The following is a 16,066-nucleotide window of genomic DNA, read 5'->3' as shown; positions in this document are numbered from 1 at the left end:
TTGCAGCAATTCTTAGGGGTTTGTTTCTGTCGACCTACTAAGCGTATCGGTTAATTCGTTTCTCTGTTGTATTTATTTCCTTGTTCCTTTCCGTTCGGTACCGACACCGGTTTCGCTGCTTGCTAACCGTTGGCTCTGTTTTCTTGTTCGTAGGACGGCCCCTACCATCTTACGATAACACCGCCGTTCTGGATAATTTGAGAGCGGACATGGAGTACAGGGGGAGACGAGCTGCCATCAAGCACGAAGACGGTGTATTCTGGGACTCTGGCAAAATGTCCTATCATTGTCCTATATGTAACGCAGGTTACACCTATAAGAAAACATTGAAGACGCACATGAAATACGACTGCGGAAAGGAACCGAGATTCAAGTGTCCTTATTGTAACAAGAGGGACAAATGTTCGTCGAATATTTACAAACACATCAGAATGCGACACGACGGAATGCCTGTGATCGTTCATCGAAATTAAAAACGATCTTTCCTCTTTCGTCAAATTTACGTTCGAGTTTATCTCGTCGATCTCGCGATTTCCATTTAATCCGCAGATTAAATTCGCGGTTGCCTTAGCTCGACAAAGGCGCTGATTCCCAGTCGTAATATAGCGATCTGTTCCGATCCAATCGGTGTCATTTGGCCGCGTCAAGTTTGTCGATCTATCGGTCTATGCCGCGTTTGAAAACACAAGGATAACGGCGTAACGTCCGGCGCGATTCGCATCGAAGTAAACAACAAGTTTCCCTCGTGTCGCGTACAACTCTCCGCTGTTTCGGAGACTAGGCTACTGGCAACGCGTGCACGCGTATTCCGGTATTTTCGTAGGTGGCAAGTTTCTATGAACTTTCTATGATAGAAGAAGATGAAAAGGACGGAAGGAAGAGGGAGAGGGAACAGAGAAGAGAAAGAAGAAGGTGGAGAATAGGAAGGAGAGAAAGCAAGCGAAGCGGAAAATAAGAGAAAAGAGAGAAAAGAACAAAGATAGTAGAGATTTAGGATTATCGAGATCGATTAAAATTGCAAGTATTCAGATGGACGAACAGATCGAGTGTTTGCGTAGTAGATACGCGCGAGAGAATGATACACGATGTATCGTTTACCTCAATAAAATCGTCATATCTTTAACCCGTGGTATATGATATATACATTTGCGAGTATAATGTTAATTTCAATCATTCCAGACAGTCGTTGGTGTTCCGATCGCTGTCCCTCTTCCCTTTTCACAGATTCAAGTACATACAGAAACACACATACACACACATAAACAGCAGACGCGTGTTTGAACGCGTGATAAGGTTGGACGAGGTTCGCAACGCGATGGGTGTAAACTGTTGGTAAATCGAGGACGCGTGTTAAACGACGTCGAGACGACAGAAAGCCGAGAGAGGAGAGCAGTTTCGTTACAGCGCAGCGGCTCGACTTTTTCTTTCTTGTCCGTGTTACTTTGTTACGTTTATTCTAATCGCCATAGCGATTAGACACGCTTGTCGATAGCCACGTTAGATCTGTTCGCAGGGCCTATTCGAGACGATATTGCATATAGTTTTGGCAAACGGTAGCGAGTGACATGACGCAGGACTAATTGTCCTGATTCTTTTCAGATGTACGGATATTGGAGTGGCCAAACGCGAGGACGCAGGCCGCGGTCTCCAGTTACATCTGTTCAAAATGCAACGCAGGATTCCGAAGGATGTGGGACCTGATTAGACACAAGTGTGGCCAGATTCCTAGATATGCGTGTCCTTATTGCCATAAGAAGGACAATTCATCCTCGAATGTTTACAGGCACATCAGACGATGGCATCCTAAATTGCCAGTCGGTGTGAATAAAATGTTTTGAACGGTGTGAAATGCTGCCGGTGAAGTATTATAGTTTAGAATCATTGGAATAGCAGATCAAATCGACACGAATCCAACTCCACTGCCAGATTTTTTTTTTCTCCACTACACGTATTTTATTCGAGATAGCGATACTATGCGTGATCAAGTCACACGGATGACGGTAGCAAGGCTCCATACGCGTATTCGAAGAGAGATGATTTCCGTCGATCTGATATTTCGTGTGCCTGTGTGCGCGTGTACGTGTGCGTGTGTGCGTGCGTGCGCGTATCGCGTATTCGCGTATTTGTGGTACGTGCGAGCGCCTATGGTACGTGCGTCGTGCTTATGCGGATGTGCATACGCGTGCATGTGCACTTGCGCGAGAAAGCAACTCGACGAAACTGTCGTTGGTATACGTTCGAGTCACGAAACGATTGGTCCCTATGATCAGGATCTATAGTTAGAATCTACGAGCATTATAATGTTTCCTTGGTGCCCTACTTTCATTTACGCGTAACTATGTAACGCTTTGTAGATATGTATCTATCTACGCTTCCATGGAATGAATTTGAATTGCTGATTTTCTTAACGCGTACACGTCTACGTGGACGTGCACGTGTACGTATTTCGGCATAGAAATCGTGGATCTCCCTGCGCGCGGATGCGTTATAGCTCGAACTTGGCTATATATCGTATTTGTGTTTTAATTTTCAGAGTGGAACGACACGTCGTCCCGTTCGAAGACGAACGCGACAAAGTGTTCGCAGTGCGGCAAGATGTTTCCCAAGCAAAGGGACTTGGTCTTCCACTTGAAGCACGCGTGCGATCAGAAACGCAAGATTCGTAGCGTGAAAAGCGTCGCAGCTTTTCTCTATGGCACCAATTTGGACTGCAATCAATGTGGGAAGACGTTTAAAAGGCGGAAAGATCTGAATTACCACGTTCGTCATTTGTGCGGTATTCGAGGGATACAGTGTCCTTATTGCAACAAGTGTTACACGTATACATCTAACGTCAAATATCACATAAGTCGTTACCACGAAGGAAAGGAAGTTTATTACAATAAACTGTTTTGAGCGATTGATTGCCGCGAATATCAGTTGCCACGGTACATCGATTTCTAATCGGTATTTCCAAAATCGTACTTAATCCACGCGATACCTCACTTCGCACTATCGTATAGTTCGTCTTGTCTCGTCTCGTCTCGTCTCGTCTCGTCCCGTCTCGCCGCGCCGCGTCGCGTCGCGTCGCGTCGTGGCGATGCCGTTTCTGAACGTCTTTTCAGAAAGAAATACTTTGTCCCTTTGCCCGAATAGGACATGGCACAAAAGTTGGAGCCGTCATCCTCCTCTCTCTAGTCGTTCGAGCATTCGTTTCAAAGCTGAATGACATCGTCGGTGATAATTGTAAAGGATCTCGTAACCATCATGTATAAACGTGTTTGAAACGATTAAAAGCTCGATGAATTTTCAGTTTCCGTTGTTTTTCTCTTCTCCTACGTTTCCACCGTGCTACGCGTAATCGGTTATCTCGTAAGTTGCCCTTACCTTCGTCTCCTTTTTTTCGCCTTTTATATTCGTAACAATTACTTGGTATCCTCTGGAACCAAATTTCCACAAATTTCCACTTTCTCATCGTTCCAAACTCTCTTTCCTCTCTTTTTCCTTCTCTGTCTGCCTCTCTCTCTCTCTCTCCCTCGTTCTCCCCCTTCGTTCTCTGTCTCGCGCGCGCATTTCTTCAGGAACGTTGCCCATTGCACGGTATAAAGCTCATGGCTGCGTGGCTTTGACGTGGATTAACCATCGTGTATCTTGGTGTTTCCAGGTGACTATCAAAGGGAGCAGTTTTTCAAATGGAACAGCATGGACTTTGTTAACTATTCGTCGGGGATGAAAAGCTTCTTGGATAGGTATAAATATCATCCGAACGAGCGTAAAAGATTCGAATGTCTCAACTGTGGATGTCGTTTCACCCAGAAGACCACCATAACCAGACACCTGCGGTACTTTTGTGGCCAAGGACATCGCTATCAGTGTCCTTATTGTGAAATGAAAGCCTCGTGCTCGTCCAACATTTATAGACACGTCAGATCGAGACACGTCGGATACAAAGCTCACGCCATCAAACTCTTCTCTTCGATGAATCCTCGTAGAAACATGTAAAACCGATATTTCTTGTATTGGCTAAGGAACGAAGCGCATTCCAAAAAGCGATTGAAAACGAATGTTTCAAGGTAGATACGATAGACAATACTAAGACGGGACGAGACCAGACAAGACGAAATTTAAACCAATTAAAATAGAGGCACAAACAGAAACGAATCGAGGCTATATTAGTGACGTAAAATCGTGTACAATTTTTCACATGTTCTCCAATGTAAAAAAAAATATATATATATATATATGTCTTTCTGCATCAGTCTCTGGTCGCATTGTTCCTTCGGTACATCGTCCCATACTAGCCAGCTTTGCTTGATCGACGTTTCAACGAGGATTTTCCCCTATCTTTTTTTCTTTTTTCCAATCTCGACCATGAAGATCCTCGTTGAACGTCCTCTCTTGCCGATCCAGACGTAAAAATGGATTTTCCTTCGAGCCTTGATTTTCTTTTACTTTCTCTATGTCACGACGACACGGAACGATGCACTCGCACATGCTCCTGGACCGGAAAGTGCTTCGAAAACGGCTCGTACATCGTGCTGTTTCCTGCTAACACGTTTCTTCGATATTTCAGGTGTTTGGCAGCATATTCGACCACGTCCGAGGAGGCGGCCGAAAGTGTACTCCGTGCACAAGAATCACTATTGTCCACGTTGCAATCGTGGTTTCACCCTAAAGAAAAACATGTCGCGGCATCTGCGTCACGAGTGTGGTATGGCGCCGAAATATCAGTGTCCCTACTGCGACAAGCTTTCCAAGTTTACCCAGAACATTTACGCCCACATCAGGAAATATCACCCTGACCAAGCGCTGTGCTTTAAACGGCTCTACTGAACTCACGATTGAGAGATTTCTTCTAATACGCGGCTCCGCTCCACCGATGTGTCACACCAAGCGAAATAAAGTTGTCAAGCCCAGTCTCTCGAGTCTTTTTATTTACATTCGAGAGTGTCAGACACAGCGAAGGGAGGAAAAGAGAAAACAGAGACACGAAATGCGCTCATGCGTCTGGCTAACCGTGTTGCTAAATTTGATTTCAGGTGTATCGCCGATCGCAGACGGAACCAGATCCTTTGTCGTCGAATCGTTTGCTTCTGGCGACGTCGAACGGTCATCCCGCAACGGTGGCAAACTTCGAGCAACCCCTTTTTCCACGCTGAATCGTTTCTTTTTTAGCGAGAAAGATCTTTTCATCCAAACATCTTGCTTCTTTTTTTATACATTTGTCAAGAAGAATAAAGCGGAAAGCAACACTTCCGACCGTTTTTCCTACTTATCTTCTTCCAAAGAGCGGCAGACATGGGAAAGTGTGCGCGATATACAGTCAACTCGCCTGTAACACACGGTTAATACGTTCCGTGTTGCATCAAAATCGTGTTACAGGAGAGTTGTCGGAATTTTTGCACCGTGTTATATCGACACTGTATTTCCTACATCGATCCGCAACGGTTGCTTTTAAACGCCTAAGTTTTGCGTCTACTTTCTTATCGCAGACTAGAGTTGCCGCGATCGACATTTTTCGATGAACGGCCAACTCTTTGTCGCAGCATGAGAGAAAAGCGGGGGTGGGGTGGGAGGGGAGAAAATACTGCTGTTATATGTGTCGTCGAGCTAACGTTTGCCTGTTAATATCACTTACCGAGAAAACTACCGTGTAATTTCCAGTGATGTTCAACCTGTCGACATTGCCTTACGTGACCGTTCTGGCTCCGGATCGGAGACGAAGATGCTACAACACCGGTATGCTTCCAGCAGTGGACACCACATCCCGAGGTAACTTTGACTGTCCCAAGTGTCAGAAGACCTACAAATGGTATCGAGGACTTCACAGACATTTGAAATACGAATGTGGTAAGGCGCCGCGCTTCCAATGTCCGCATTGCATGTACACTGGCAAACACAGGTCGCACGTGTACTCGCATATTAAGAGCAATCACAGCGATCGGCCGATTTACGCTCTGGATACTCAGCAGGGCTGAAAGCCGTCCGATATTTGCTCGCGACAATTCTCCTGATTATCGAAATGGGAAGGGCATCTCCTTCCTACGCTTTAGTAACCGAACATTGCCGATACGCTTCAAATCGTAGCGATACGCGACGGATGCGAATATAGCGAAGAATGCGCAACATCGATTCCGTAGCTGGAACCGATTTTCTCCATCATATTCTGTACATTTCTACTCGTAGTCACTCTGTATAGAAAATAAAGGATTCCATAGCGATAGCAACGGCTCGCTTTATCCACCTTCGATCGTCACGTTTCTGCGTTTCTGTATTGTACATCTCACTCGTTGATCGCACGACCATCATGTACGACGATGAAGGACGAAGAAGCGTAAAGGAAAGTGAAGTGAAGAGCGACATCTGCTGCTGCGGTCCACTCTTTCGTTTCCTTTCATATTAGCGTTAGAGTAACAGAACTTTTCATGTTATCCATTTCGCTCGACGTACGAACGTTCGAACCGTCGGAGAACTTCTCGTCGTTCTGCCCTTCCGTGTCTCTTTCACCGAGCAGAATTTCGATTTCGTCTTGTCTCGATGCTGAGTCCACCGTCAGCGGTATATCGAGCGTTGAACGTTATCGTTCGTCGATCTTTCGCAACTAACCGTTGGAAAATTTGTCCTCTTTTGCAGATTCCGGCAGACGTACGTGGAACATGAGACCTCGGACTTCTACTCAGCTCTACGAACGAAATCGACATCCGTGCCCGAATTGTTCTCGTACCTACAAACATCGAAGTCACATGATACGACATTATAAGTACGAATGCGGGACATCTCGGAGATTCGAGTGTCCTTACTGCAAGAATCATCTTCGTCAACGTACCAACGTGTGGACGCATATACGCACACTTCATCCGAAATACAAACTTTATTGCATCGATATCGCCACAAATGCAAGACTCTACCATCAGGAGCATCGAACCGATTAGCTCGCAGATCCTTCTTTCGTCGTTCCAACCAATCGTTCGATCAATTTCTCTCTCGTTTTCTTTAGCTTTCGATGTTATCTCGTCTCGACACGTCTCGTTTCGTCTCGTCTTATCTCGTTTCGTCTCATCTCATCTAGTCTCATTTCGTCTCGTCCAATCCTATCCGTTTCCTCTTCATTTCCGATCATCCCTCCGAGATTGCGTTTTCCAATGTCTAGGTGCATGCGTGAACGTTAACTTGCTGTATTTTCTCGATATCGACTGTTTCTCCTCGCACGTGTGTGTGTCCGATGGTAAGAATTTTGACATTCTACTTCGGAGAGCTGCAATATGCGTTAAAACAGTTTTAACGTGAATAAATAATTGATGCCAATTTTGAACTTTGCTATTTTTCTATCGACTGCCATCGACTATGACGTACTTGTTATACCATTCCATAGTCGTATGTAAGCGCGTTAACTTTCGTTCTCGCAAACTTGATTTGACTAGAAAACGTCGACAAGCAGCGGCCGACTGGACGGAGCCGGTATGAGACACAGGTTTGTGGAAAATGGTAGTAGAGTTTACGAGGATTGCGCTAGAAAGAAAAAGAAAGAAGAAAAGCCTAGAGAAGATTTAGATTCGGCAGTCGAATTGCACGAGATGTGCGGACTTTTTACTTGGGATTTCTTTCTACGCTGTTTCTATACAAAAAAAGTACGTTCAGGTAACGAATCGAAATAACGGTACACCGATAATAACGTTCTTTTTGTTTGCGTGCTTGTTTCAGAAAGAGAAAAAGGGAGCACGGAAATCGAGCGGTTCCACGGTCGTTCTGGCAGAGAATTTACGATCATCAGACGAGACGGAATGTACGAGTGTCCCAGTTGTCGCAATCTCTACAAATGGAAGAAATCGATGCTGTCGCACTTGCGGAACCAGTGCAGACAGCCTCCGCGCTTCGAATGTCCTCACTGCTCCATGAAAAACTACCAAAAGTCTCACATGATCCGTCACTTACGCGTACATCATCCTCAACTCGCGCAAACGTTCTGGGACCGAAAGTTCAGTGCTTTCTTTCGATTTTAACTTTAATATTTCCACTTCAATTGTCGTTCTTTCGATTGTTGCTCGCAATAAAGCATCGTGGTGAATCGAAGGAAGAAAAAAAAAGAAAGAGTGAAGAAAGAAAAGAAAAGAAAAGAAAAACAATATTTATTCCTCCCCTTGTACACGAGATCCATTGGTTCGATCGCCGTGCATCTTGGCGCGTGACAAACACCTACCGAGCTCCAATATTTCAATCGTCTGCTCGATATTCTTCAACTAACGAGCGATCTTTCTATGGCTGGTTGTAAAGTATGATGGATGCTTGGTGGGAAGATGGTTCCACGGGATCCATGTGCTAGCAGCGACCACGTGCACGCGAGGAGTCTCATTTGTTGTTGCATCGCGCGAACACCGATTTTGTCCGAAGCTATCGAGAAAAGCGTATCTGTAAATTGTTACTTTGAATTGCGAGCGCGCTTCGCTAGGCGTTTCGAAGAGAGAATCGAGAAGAAGTGCGCGTGATGAAACGTAGGTTCCGTGGAATGCGTACCTTTCCCCCAATTGCGTGGCTGCTCGATGGCTGCTCATTCCGAGCAGAGTTCCGACGCAGCTCTGTGCTCGCAACGACAAAGTGGTCGATTTGCTGGTGGAGAAGAGGGTATATTATTTCTCGCGGCGAACACGGAGCTACCCGGAGCTAAATAGTATAAGGGTCGGTAGGGAGTTTGCCGTCGAGCGGAGCCCTTGAAGAGCGACGCATTCGAACGGAACGTCCGTTCGACGGGGTGGCCAAACTCCGTAAGCTGTACAGCCTCTTCTGTACAGCGGTCGAGAGTATGCTGTTCAGTATTTATGTCTCCGTGTTTCAGGATTCCCCCATATTCTACCGCCTGCGCTCGGACAAAACCTAGACTTGAAGAGCCGATTGGAAACTATCGGGAAACGTTGTTTGGAATCGAGCAAAACCGCGAGACGGAGGAGCGCAAAGATAAACGTTTCCGACAAGACGAAGCCGTTTCAGTGTCAAAAATGCGGTCGCGGTTTCACCTTGAAGAGAAACAAAGATCGACACGTGAATTACGAGTGCGGCCACGAACCAAGATTTCAGTGTCCGTACTGTGGTCTTCGCAGTAAGCAAACATCGCCGGTCTACGCTCACATCAGAAAAAAGCATCCGGAAGAGGAAGTGTTTATCTTCGACATGAAGCTTTGAACTCGACGTTGAAGATTCGACGAAACCACTACTACCGACGATCCATCCATTTTGCGCCCGATCTCGTTCGATGTAATCGACACGTGTAGTCTTTCCACTTTATACTCGCTTTCTATGGAAACGTATTTCCTTACCGCGCGAAGGTATTCGCGGAGCAAAAATATTTCTCAAGCTATTGACGCGAAGCATCGATTTGAAATATAGTCTTCGAACGACACTTGCGTGTAAATATTTCGGTTAAAATGCATGCAGATTTGCACACAAATGACAGATACGCACGAACGATCCTTTGTAGTTTAATATTTCTTTTTATGGTATATGCAAATTTATACGACAACGTACACGATTATCAAATGGCAACCCGTCGTCTGCATACTTTCGTGCACGAGAATGGCTAACCGAACCATCGGGGATGTGGCCATCGGCCGAAGATGGAATGGTACACAACGATTTCTATTCGATAGATTTAATTACCGTTAACCTAGTCTAAGATGCAATTTTCCCTAGTACGTATTAAATTAAACGATTGAAAATAATTAGAAATAATGTCCGTTAAAATCGTGCGATTTCCATTCGTCTGCTTTGATATTCGCAAAGAAAGACAAAAAAAAAAAAAAAAAAAAAAAGAACGAAAGAAAAGACTGAAAGAAAGAAAGAAAGGGGTGAGAGATAGAGAGAGGGGCGGGGGGTCTGGAAAATGCTCGAGACTGGCTCGACGTTTTCATCTAGAAGATCATCCGCAACTTTTTAAGGTATCCTTCTTTTATTTTTCCATTTCCAATGCTCAACGTCGTCGATACGAAGCATGTCGCAATTTAAATGAAAGCCAACCGAACCAAACCGATCCGATCCAACCACCCCCGGACCGATTTAGTTCGACCCAATCCAATACGATCGCTACATCTCTAAAGGAGAGTACGGCTCTAACCGACGGCGATCGATTCTCGGATCCAGCGATCCCGCTGTCTTCCCAAATCGTTCGTCCGATATTTCGCCGATTCCACTAACCAGCCGATCTTGAAGTTTCAGGTTTCTATGCCGCGGTCCCACAGTTGGATTTAAACTTCGTTTTACAATCTTGCAAAGCATTTGAGAACGAGGAAAGCAACAGGGAGATTGGTCAGACTGATTCCTGTGGTGCGACTGCGCCGAGATCATTGCCGAATTACTATTCTCAAGGGAGGGAGAAGAACACGTACGCAAAGGGATCGCTGGCGGAATGCTTCACAAAGCCATTCGGCTGCCCCAAGTGCGGAAGATCCTTTACCATCAAAGGCAACATGACCAGGCATCTCAAGTTCGAGTGCGGCCAACCGCCGAGATTCCAGTGCCCTTACTGCGAATTCCGTAGCAAACAAACGTCCAACGTGATGTCCCACATTAGAACCAGGCACGTAGGTCAGCCCGTTTACGTGGTGCACCTGGAGAAATGAAGGATCAACTGTGAAAAGGATCGTCCGAGGCTGTCAAGAAGACACGAATCGGGAGGTTTAGTACGTGTTCCTGTTGCTCGTTCGTTAACGAACGATGTCGTATAAAGTGAAGGCCGAGAGAAGGCGACGCGAGGTGCGAGTGTTCGATCCTAAGATAATCGACCGCTTTTCGCGTAATAGTTTCCCGTGTTTACGGCAGATCCGATCTCCGTCCCTTTCGAGATGTTTCTGTCGTCGGCGGACTGTCTCGAAAGCTTGCTGTTCGCATCGGAAACGTAGAAGGTAGTTCCGCGCGAACGCCGCCTTTTGCGATTGTCGCCTCTTATAATTAGAGAAATAACGTACACGCATTTGCGTATACGTTACATGCATGTAATACATGTAATATACGCGTATATACCTACACACACATGTTGACACACAGCCACGTTCATTGATATACATCACGCGTATATGAATATTATACAGTACATACATTTAACATATGATACATATATTTTCCGTTGTTATCAAATTTTTAAATGTTTTATAAAATTAGGGAACGATCGTTTACGAGATTTAGTCGTGAAACGAGACGATGCTCAAACGAATCTCGAATTTTAGGATATCGAACGCGACCGTCGGTTAATTTACCGCACGTTGAAATTGCTCGTGTTTTCTACGAATGGTTCACGTCGTTGACGAGGTAATCATTAGCCGGTAACCGGTTTGCCCGAGAAATCGAACGTAAACATGTTTCAAGTACAATTGCATTTAAAGTTCCACGATGCACACGAGCTGTCACACGAAAAGTTCTTCGATTTCTAGACGTCCTACTAGATAAAATTGTATGTTTTCTATGGAAAAAAGATTGAGAAAGAGAGTGTGTGTGTGTGTGTGTGAGAGAGTGAGTGAGAGAGAGAGAGAGAGAGAGAGAGAGAGCGAGAGAGCGAATGAGAAAGTGTGCGTGTGCGCGAGAAGAAAGGAGGAATGAGTCGATGGAAAAGATAGTAAGAATAACGATAATAACGGCATCCTTAACGTTCATAGCAGGAAAAGAAATGGACTTTAACGTAAAAGTTTCATCCGTTGGTGAAATCGAGCCAGCTATAAGGTGAAGAAATGACGAGGAAAAGCGAAAAAGAAAAGCAAAGAAACCGGAGCAACAGAAAACGCGCGTTCGTCAAATAACGTTTAAAAGTTGTTTCGGGTAATTGTGCGTCCGGCGTATCGTTGGATGTTCGAAGGGTGAAAAGGGGAGGAACAGAGGAAAGTGTACCTTTCGATTTGCCGGTACGCTTTCCGCTTTAAGACTGAATGGTACAGGGTGAAGCGGTCGGGGCAAACGTTGTGTTCTTTCACTTTTGTTTCTCGTTTATCGAACCGAATGAGAATCACGATGAAAGATAATGCCGAGCTTTTAAGCTTTTGAAATCGATGCGCGGAGACAGCAGGATACGAACGTTTGGTGCAACCACGTGCTTACGGCGAAAGCGTAGCCGTTCGCACCGCGACCGAAATGTTTTCTTTGATTCTCGTTTTCTTCTACCTACACCTAGACGTTAGTGGCCGACTGTTTTTGTTGCTGTGATATAATTAACGATGTTGTAGCGTTAAGTGCGTTTATTAATAACTATACACGCCCGATCAGAGCCGGGCTAGACGCGTTTCTCCATTCATCGTACGAACAAGTTGTCCTTTCCCCGTTTGATCGGTTTCGTACGACCGATCGTTTCCTTCGGGACTTGACTACGAATAAATATTGACTACGTTCGATGTCGAAACAATTACTATTCCCCATTTTCCACGATGTTTTGTGATCATATATCGTCGTCACTGTGGAATTGTAAGATACGAATAATAAATCGATGTTCAAACACTCCAGCGATTCTGTCTGCGCTCGATTACCGAGCGTGCACTGTGTGATGTAATTCTTTGATCGTTTACCACCCGTGTTTGTTTGTCTCTCTCTTTTTTCATCTTTCGGTTTTTCTTCTCTCTGTTTTCTTTACTTCTTCCTTACTGTTTCTCTTTTTTTTTATGTTTGTCTTTCTTTCTCGTTTCTATCTCGCGTCGCTTTGCTAGATCAGGAGAATCCTTTGGTTCGGTGCTACGTATTTTGCTTTTTTTTCACGCGATACATATGTACTAACGAACTCATCGTAGGTCATGGATGCGTCTGTACATATTCCAGACCAGCTCCGAAAACGTCGTCGATCGTGTTCCCTCGTTCGGTCGACAGATCGATTCCTTCGATCGGCGAACGTGAGGAGAAGAACGCGAATTGGCGCGCGAGTTGTATTATAGTCGCATGTCCAAACACTTTGAACGGACGTTCACCGTACTTTGTTTCTTCTTTGCAGATCTGAGCGTGTTGGACTCGCTGATGAGCATGGTAAAGCCGGGCAACAACGTGGGCAAAGATCGCTTGCTCTATTACTGTCCGAAGTGTTTGCACAGCTTCACGTTGAAAAGTAACCGTAATCGGCATTACAAGTACGAGTGCGGACACGAACCTAGATTCAAGTGCCCTTACTGCAAACTGAGGAGCAAACAAACGTCACAGATCTATAGTCATATCCGCAAGAAACATCCGGAGGAAAGGGTTTGCGTGATCGACCTTAAATTTTAATCGTCATGAGATATATTGTATTCATAAGTAAAGTAATAAACACTTTATTCAATTACAACTTTCCTTCCACGTCCTTCCGCACCATCCTTATCGTATATTTCTCTGGAAGAGAGAAACAGAGCATTTACGAGAATGGCGAATATTTAAATGGTAACGGAGTGGTTCCCGAAGGAGGAGTGCACGGGATTAGCGGATTATGAGTTTCCGGTTCTCTTCTAATTGTCGCATCGCGATCGGTAGTCGCGACGATCGTTACGATCGTCGTGGGCGTCGCACCATCGATTCTCGTATAATTCTAATCGTAGCGCTTTTTTGCTTTCAGTGGATCGTTCGTTTCGACTATTGTACGGAAATTACGGAGCCGGTTCGTATGAGGAAGCGAGCAAGTTCCACGCGTCGGACGATGTCTACGGATCTCCTCGACGCAGAGGCAGCAAGAAAAAGAACTACGTGTGCCCAAAGTGCGGGAATGGTTACACCGTGGTGAAAAGTCTGAATCGTCACCTTCGTTACGAGTGCGGCGTCGCGCCCAGATTCAAATGTCCGTACTGCGGTACTCGCAGCAAGCAAAGGGCACACGTGAACGAGCACATACGTAGAAAACACTCGGGTCAACGCATCTACATTATCGATTCGCCTTGATGACCAGCTCTTCGTAACAGCTGTTCCCCGTCCAGTCCATCATCGTCGTCGACGTTCTTCCGTTTCTCGTTCTCCCGAATGCCCACGTTTTCTTTTCGCATTCTAACCGACAACGAACGTCTTGTAACGAAGGTATAGCGTTGTCGTTGTCGCCTCGTCGTCACGATCTGCGTCATCGTTATATATACACACATATAACATCGAAAGACGGGAATACTGGCCGTCGTAACGTGTGTGTGTGTGTGTGTGTGCGGTTTTTCACGAATGTACATGTGAAATGCGAATAAAGCATTGTTACGGTGCTACTGGACTCGAACAAGTACCACCTGTTGGCGATCGTTCGCGAGAGAGTTTTTCCTTTCGCTTGAACGCGCGACGACCAACGTTCGCTTCTCTTTGCCGTGGAAATCGAATTCGCTAAAACGACGCAGCCACTTGCGGTCGCTTTGGTCGTTCTTTCAACTTTCCTCCGCTTCGCCGGTTAACGAGTTAATCGACGGTTAATCGACGGCTATTCTCGTCCCTGGGCCGAGAAGCTCCGAACACGGAAGCTCTGCCTTTGCGTGTTTGCTCGCTCAAAGACACTGATAAAAGGTCAGCTTGCGGTCTTCTCGGGGACAAGGTGGCGGGAAAAATAACTCGCGGTAACCCGATCCTCTTCGTAACGATAACCGCTTCCATCATTTTTGTTTTCTTCGTGTATCTGACCGGTCATGCGAACACGTCCCGAGACTGCGACTAATTGCGTTTCCTTTTTACTTTTCTTTTTTTAGACATCAAGAGGATCAAGATAGAAACCGATCTGGAGAATCTTTGCTCGGTGGTGATGGAAGAAGCGAAGGATTTCGATTACGAGGAAGAGAAGCCGCTCGGCTCGAGGAGGCGTAGGGCCACCGCTATTCGAGACATTGAGAGGCACACGTGCTCTAGATGCTCCAAGAGCTACATACACGCATGGCATTTAAAAAGGCACACCAAGTTCGAGTGCGGACAAGAGCCGAGAGTTCAGTGCCCTTACTGTGCTGCGCGAATGAAACAACGCGGTCACGTTTATAGACACATTCGTCAGTGTCATCGTGGTCAAAACGTATACGTGATCGATCTGAATTGAGATCGAACTCTGCTCCGATCAATTCCGATTTGCCAATCACGGGCAACAAGTTCCTTTTTCCGCGACTTTTGTACTCGTACTACTCGCCGGGCGAACGACGAGAAACAAACGAGACGACGAAACGATCGTCGAATATCGTTCCTCCTCTAACGCTAGTTCTTTCTGCCTTTTAGTCGCCAGCAGAAGAGAAATCGGTTCGAGTTTCGCGCGTAACGTTTCTAAGATAAGATTTCGCGCGACAAATGCAATTGTTCGCTTCTGCAGAGAATGCCGCAGGACCGTGCTCGCTCAACAAGCACGCGTCTAACCGAAGTTGCGTAGCGAATGTTTAGAACGTGTTTGAAAAGTAAGAGAAAGTGGACGGAGAGAGAATAGCGAGACAACGACGAGAAAGGATACACCTGGACCGTCGTCGATCGGTTTTCTAGCGAACGTGTTCTCTGTTGTCCCTTCGTTTCTGTCCACCCTCGACTATCGACTATCGACTAACCTTATTGTATCGTAAGAGCATAGAATCGAGGAAGAGTGTTAGAAACAATAAATCACACAGTACAATGTTTCAAGTTATTGCGTAAATAACTTACAAGATAACAGACAAACATTTGAATTAACGCTTTCGCGTTCCCGCTACTTCGATTTCCCTCTAAATCGCCTTGATAGTAAGACGATAATCGTTGGACGATCGATCGTAGGTCGTTGACGAGACGATCGAAAGATACGAAAGAAGGAAAACACGGAAGGAAATTTCTAATTGGCACACGTTCGATTTCAGGTTCGCGTCGAAGCGCGTTGTTTAACATTGGGAAGGACGTGACGCGTCGACGCGGAAGGATCCACGCCGGACCGATGGAAAATCTCTACTCGAGAGTAAACGATCGTTCGTCATCGTTCCGGGGCTCGAATTTCTGTCCAAAGTGTACCGAAAAGTTCGATCGTTTGACCGATCTTCGTACGCATATGATACGAGTATGTGGATTCGAGTCGAAGAAGATGTGTCCCTATTGCGATACCGTGGGCGATACCATCGACCAGATCCACCGGCACATCGAACATCGTCACCCGAGGCTCCGCCATGCGGTGCTCGAAGTGTATAACACGAGCGGAAATTGAATAGCC

General features: G+C 45.7%; 2 protein-coding genes across 10 annotated transcripts in view; both read left to right on the top strand.

Moving 5' to 3' along the window:
- Positions 1-13,255, top strand: part of LOC126866181 (longitudinals lacking protein-like) — a 76,376-nt gene extending 63,121 nt beyond the window's left edge. For 2 of the 9 annotated variants that reach the window (XM_050619461.1, XM_050619469.1), the window contains one exon: positions 154-1,123. In XM_050619461.1, coding sequence (XP_050475418.1) covers positions 154-473 — 320 coding nt within the window. In that variant the 3' untranslated portion in view covers positions 474-1,123. Of the gene's footprint in view, positions 1-153; positions 1,124-3,643; positions 3,978-4,552; positions 4,899-5,643; positions 5,830-6,612; positions 7,641-7,680; positions 8,643-8,809; positions 9,793-10,176; positions 12,445-12,928 lie in introns of those variants that run through there. The other 7 variants (XR_007689803.1, XM_050619459.1, XM_050619464.1 and 4 more) reach the window with 7 other exon arrangements.
- Positions 12,958-14,950, top strand: LOC126865791 (zinc finger and BTB domain-containing protein 17-like). Its single transcript, XM_050618690.1, has 3 exons — positions 12,958-13,147; positions 13,520-13,750; positions 14,613-14,950. The coding sequence occupies exons 1-3, from the start codon at positions 12,958-12,960 to the stop codon at positions 14,948-14,950; spliced, it is 759 nt and encodes a 252-aa protein (XP_050474647.1).
- Positions 14,951-16,066: the final 1,116 nt, after the last annotated feature.

Source organism: Bombus huntii, chromosome 5, assembly GCF_024542735.1.
Source record: "Bombus huntii isolate Logan2020A chromosome 5, iyBomHunt1.1, whole genome shotgun sequence".
Taxonomy (NCBI): domain Eukaryota; kingdom Metazoa; phylum Arthropoda; class Insecta; order Hymenoptera; family Apidae; genus Bombus; species Bombus huntii.
Note: the sequence above shows the minus strand (reverse complement) of the source record. Positions and strands in the feature narration are given on the sequence as shown.

Bases quoted from the DNA above. Each gene is read 5' to 3' on its own strand.
- LOC126865791 (XM_050618690.1), top strand. From the start codon at position 12,958: ATGGTAAAGCCGGGCAACAACGTGGGCAAAGATCGCTTGCTCTATTAC. The intron at 13,148-13,519 runs GCAAGAAACATC...TTTTGCTTTCAG, and splicing joins ACAGATCTATAGTCATATCC to TGGATCGTTCGTTTCGACTA. The intron at 13,751-14,612 runs GTACTCGCAGCA...TTCTTTTTTTAG, and splicing joins ATTCAAATGTCCGTACTGCG to ACATCAAGAGGATCAAGATA.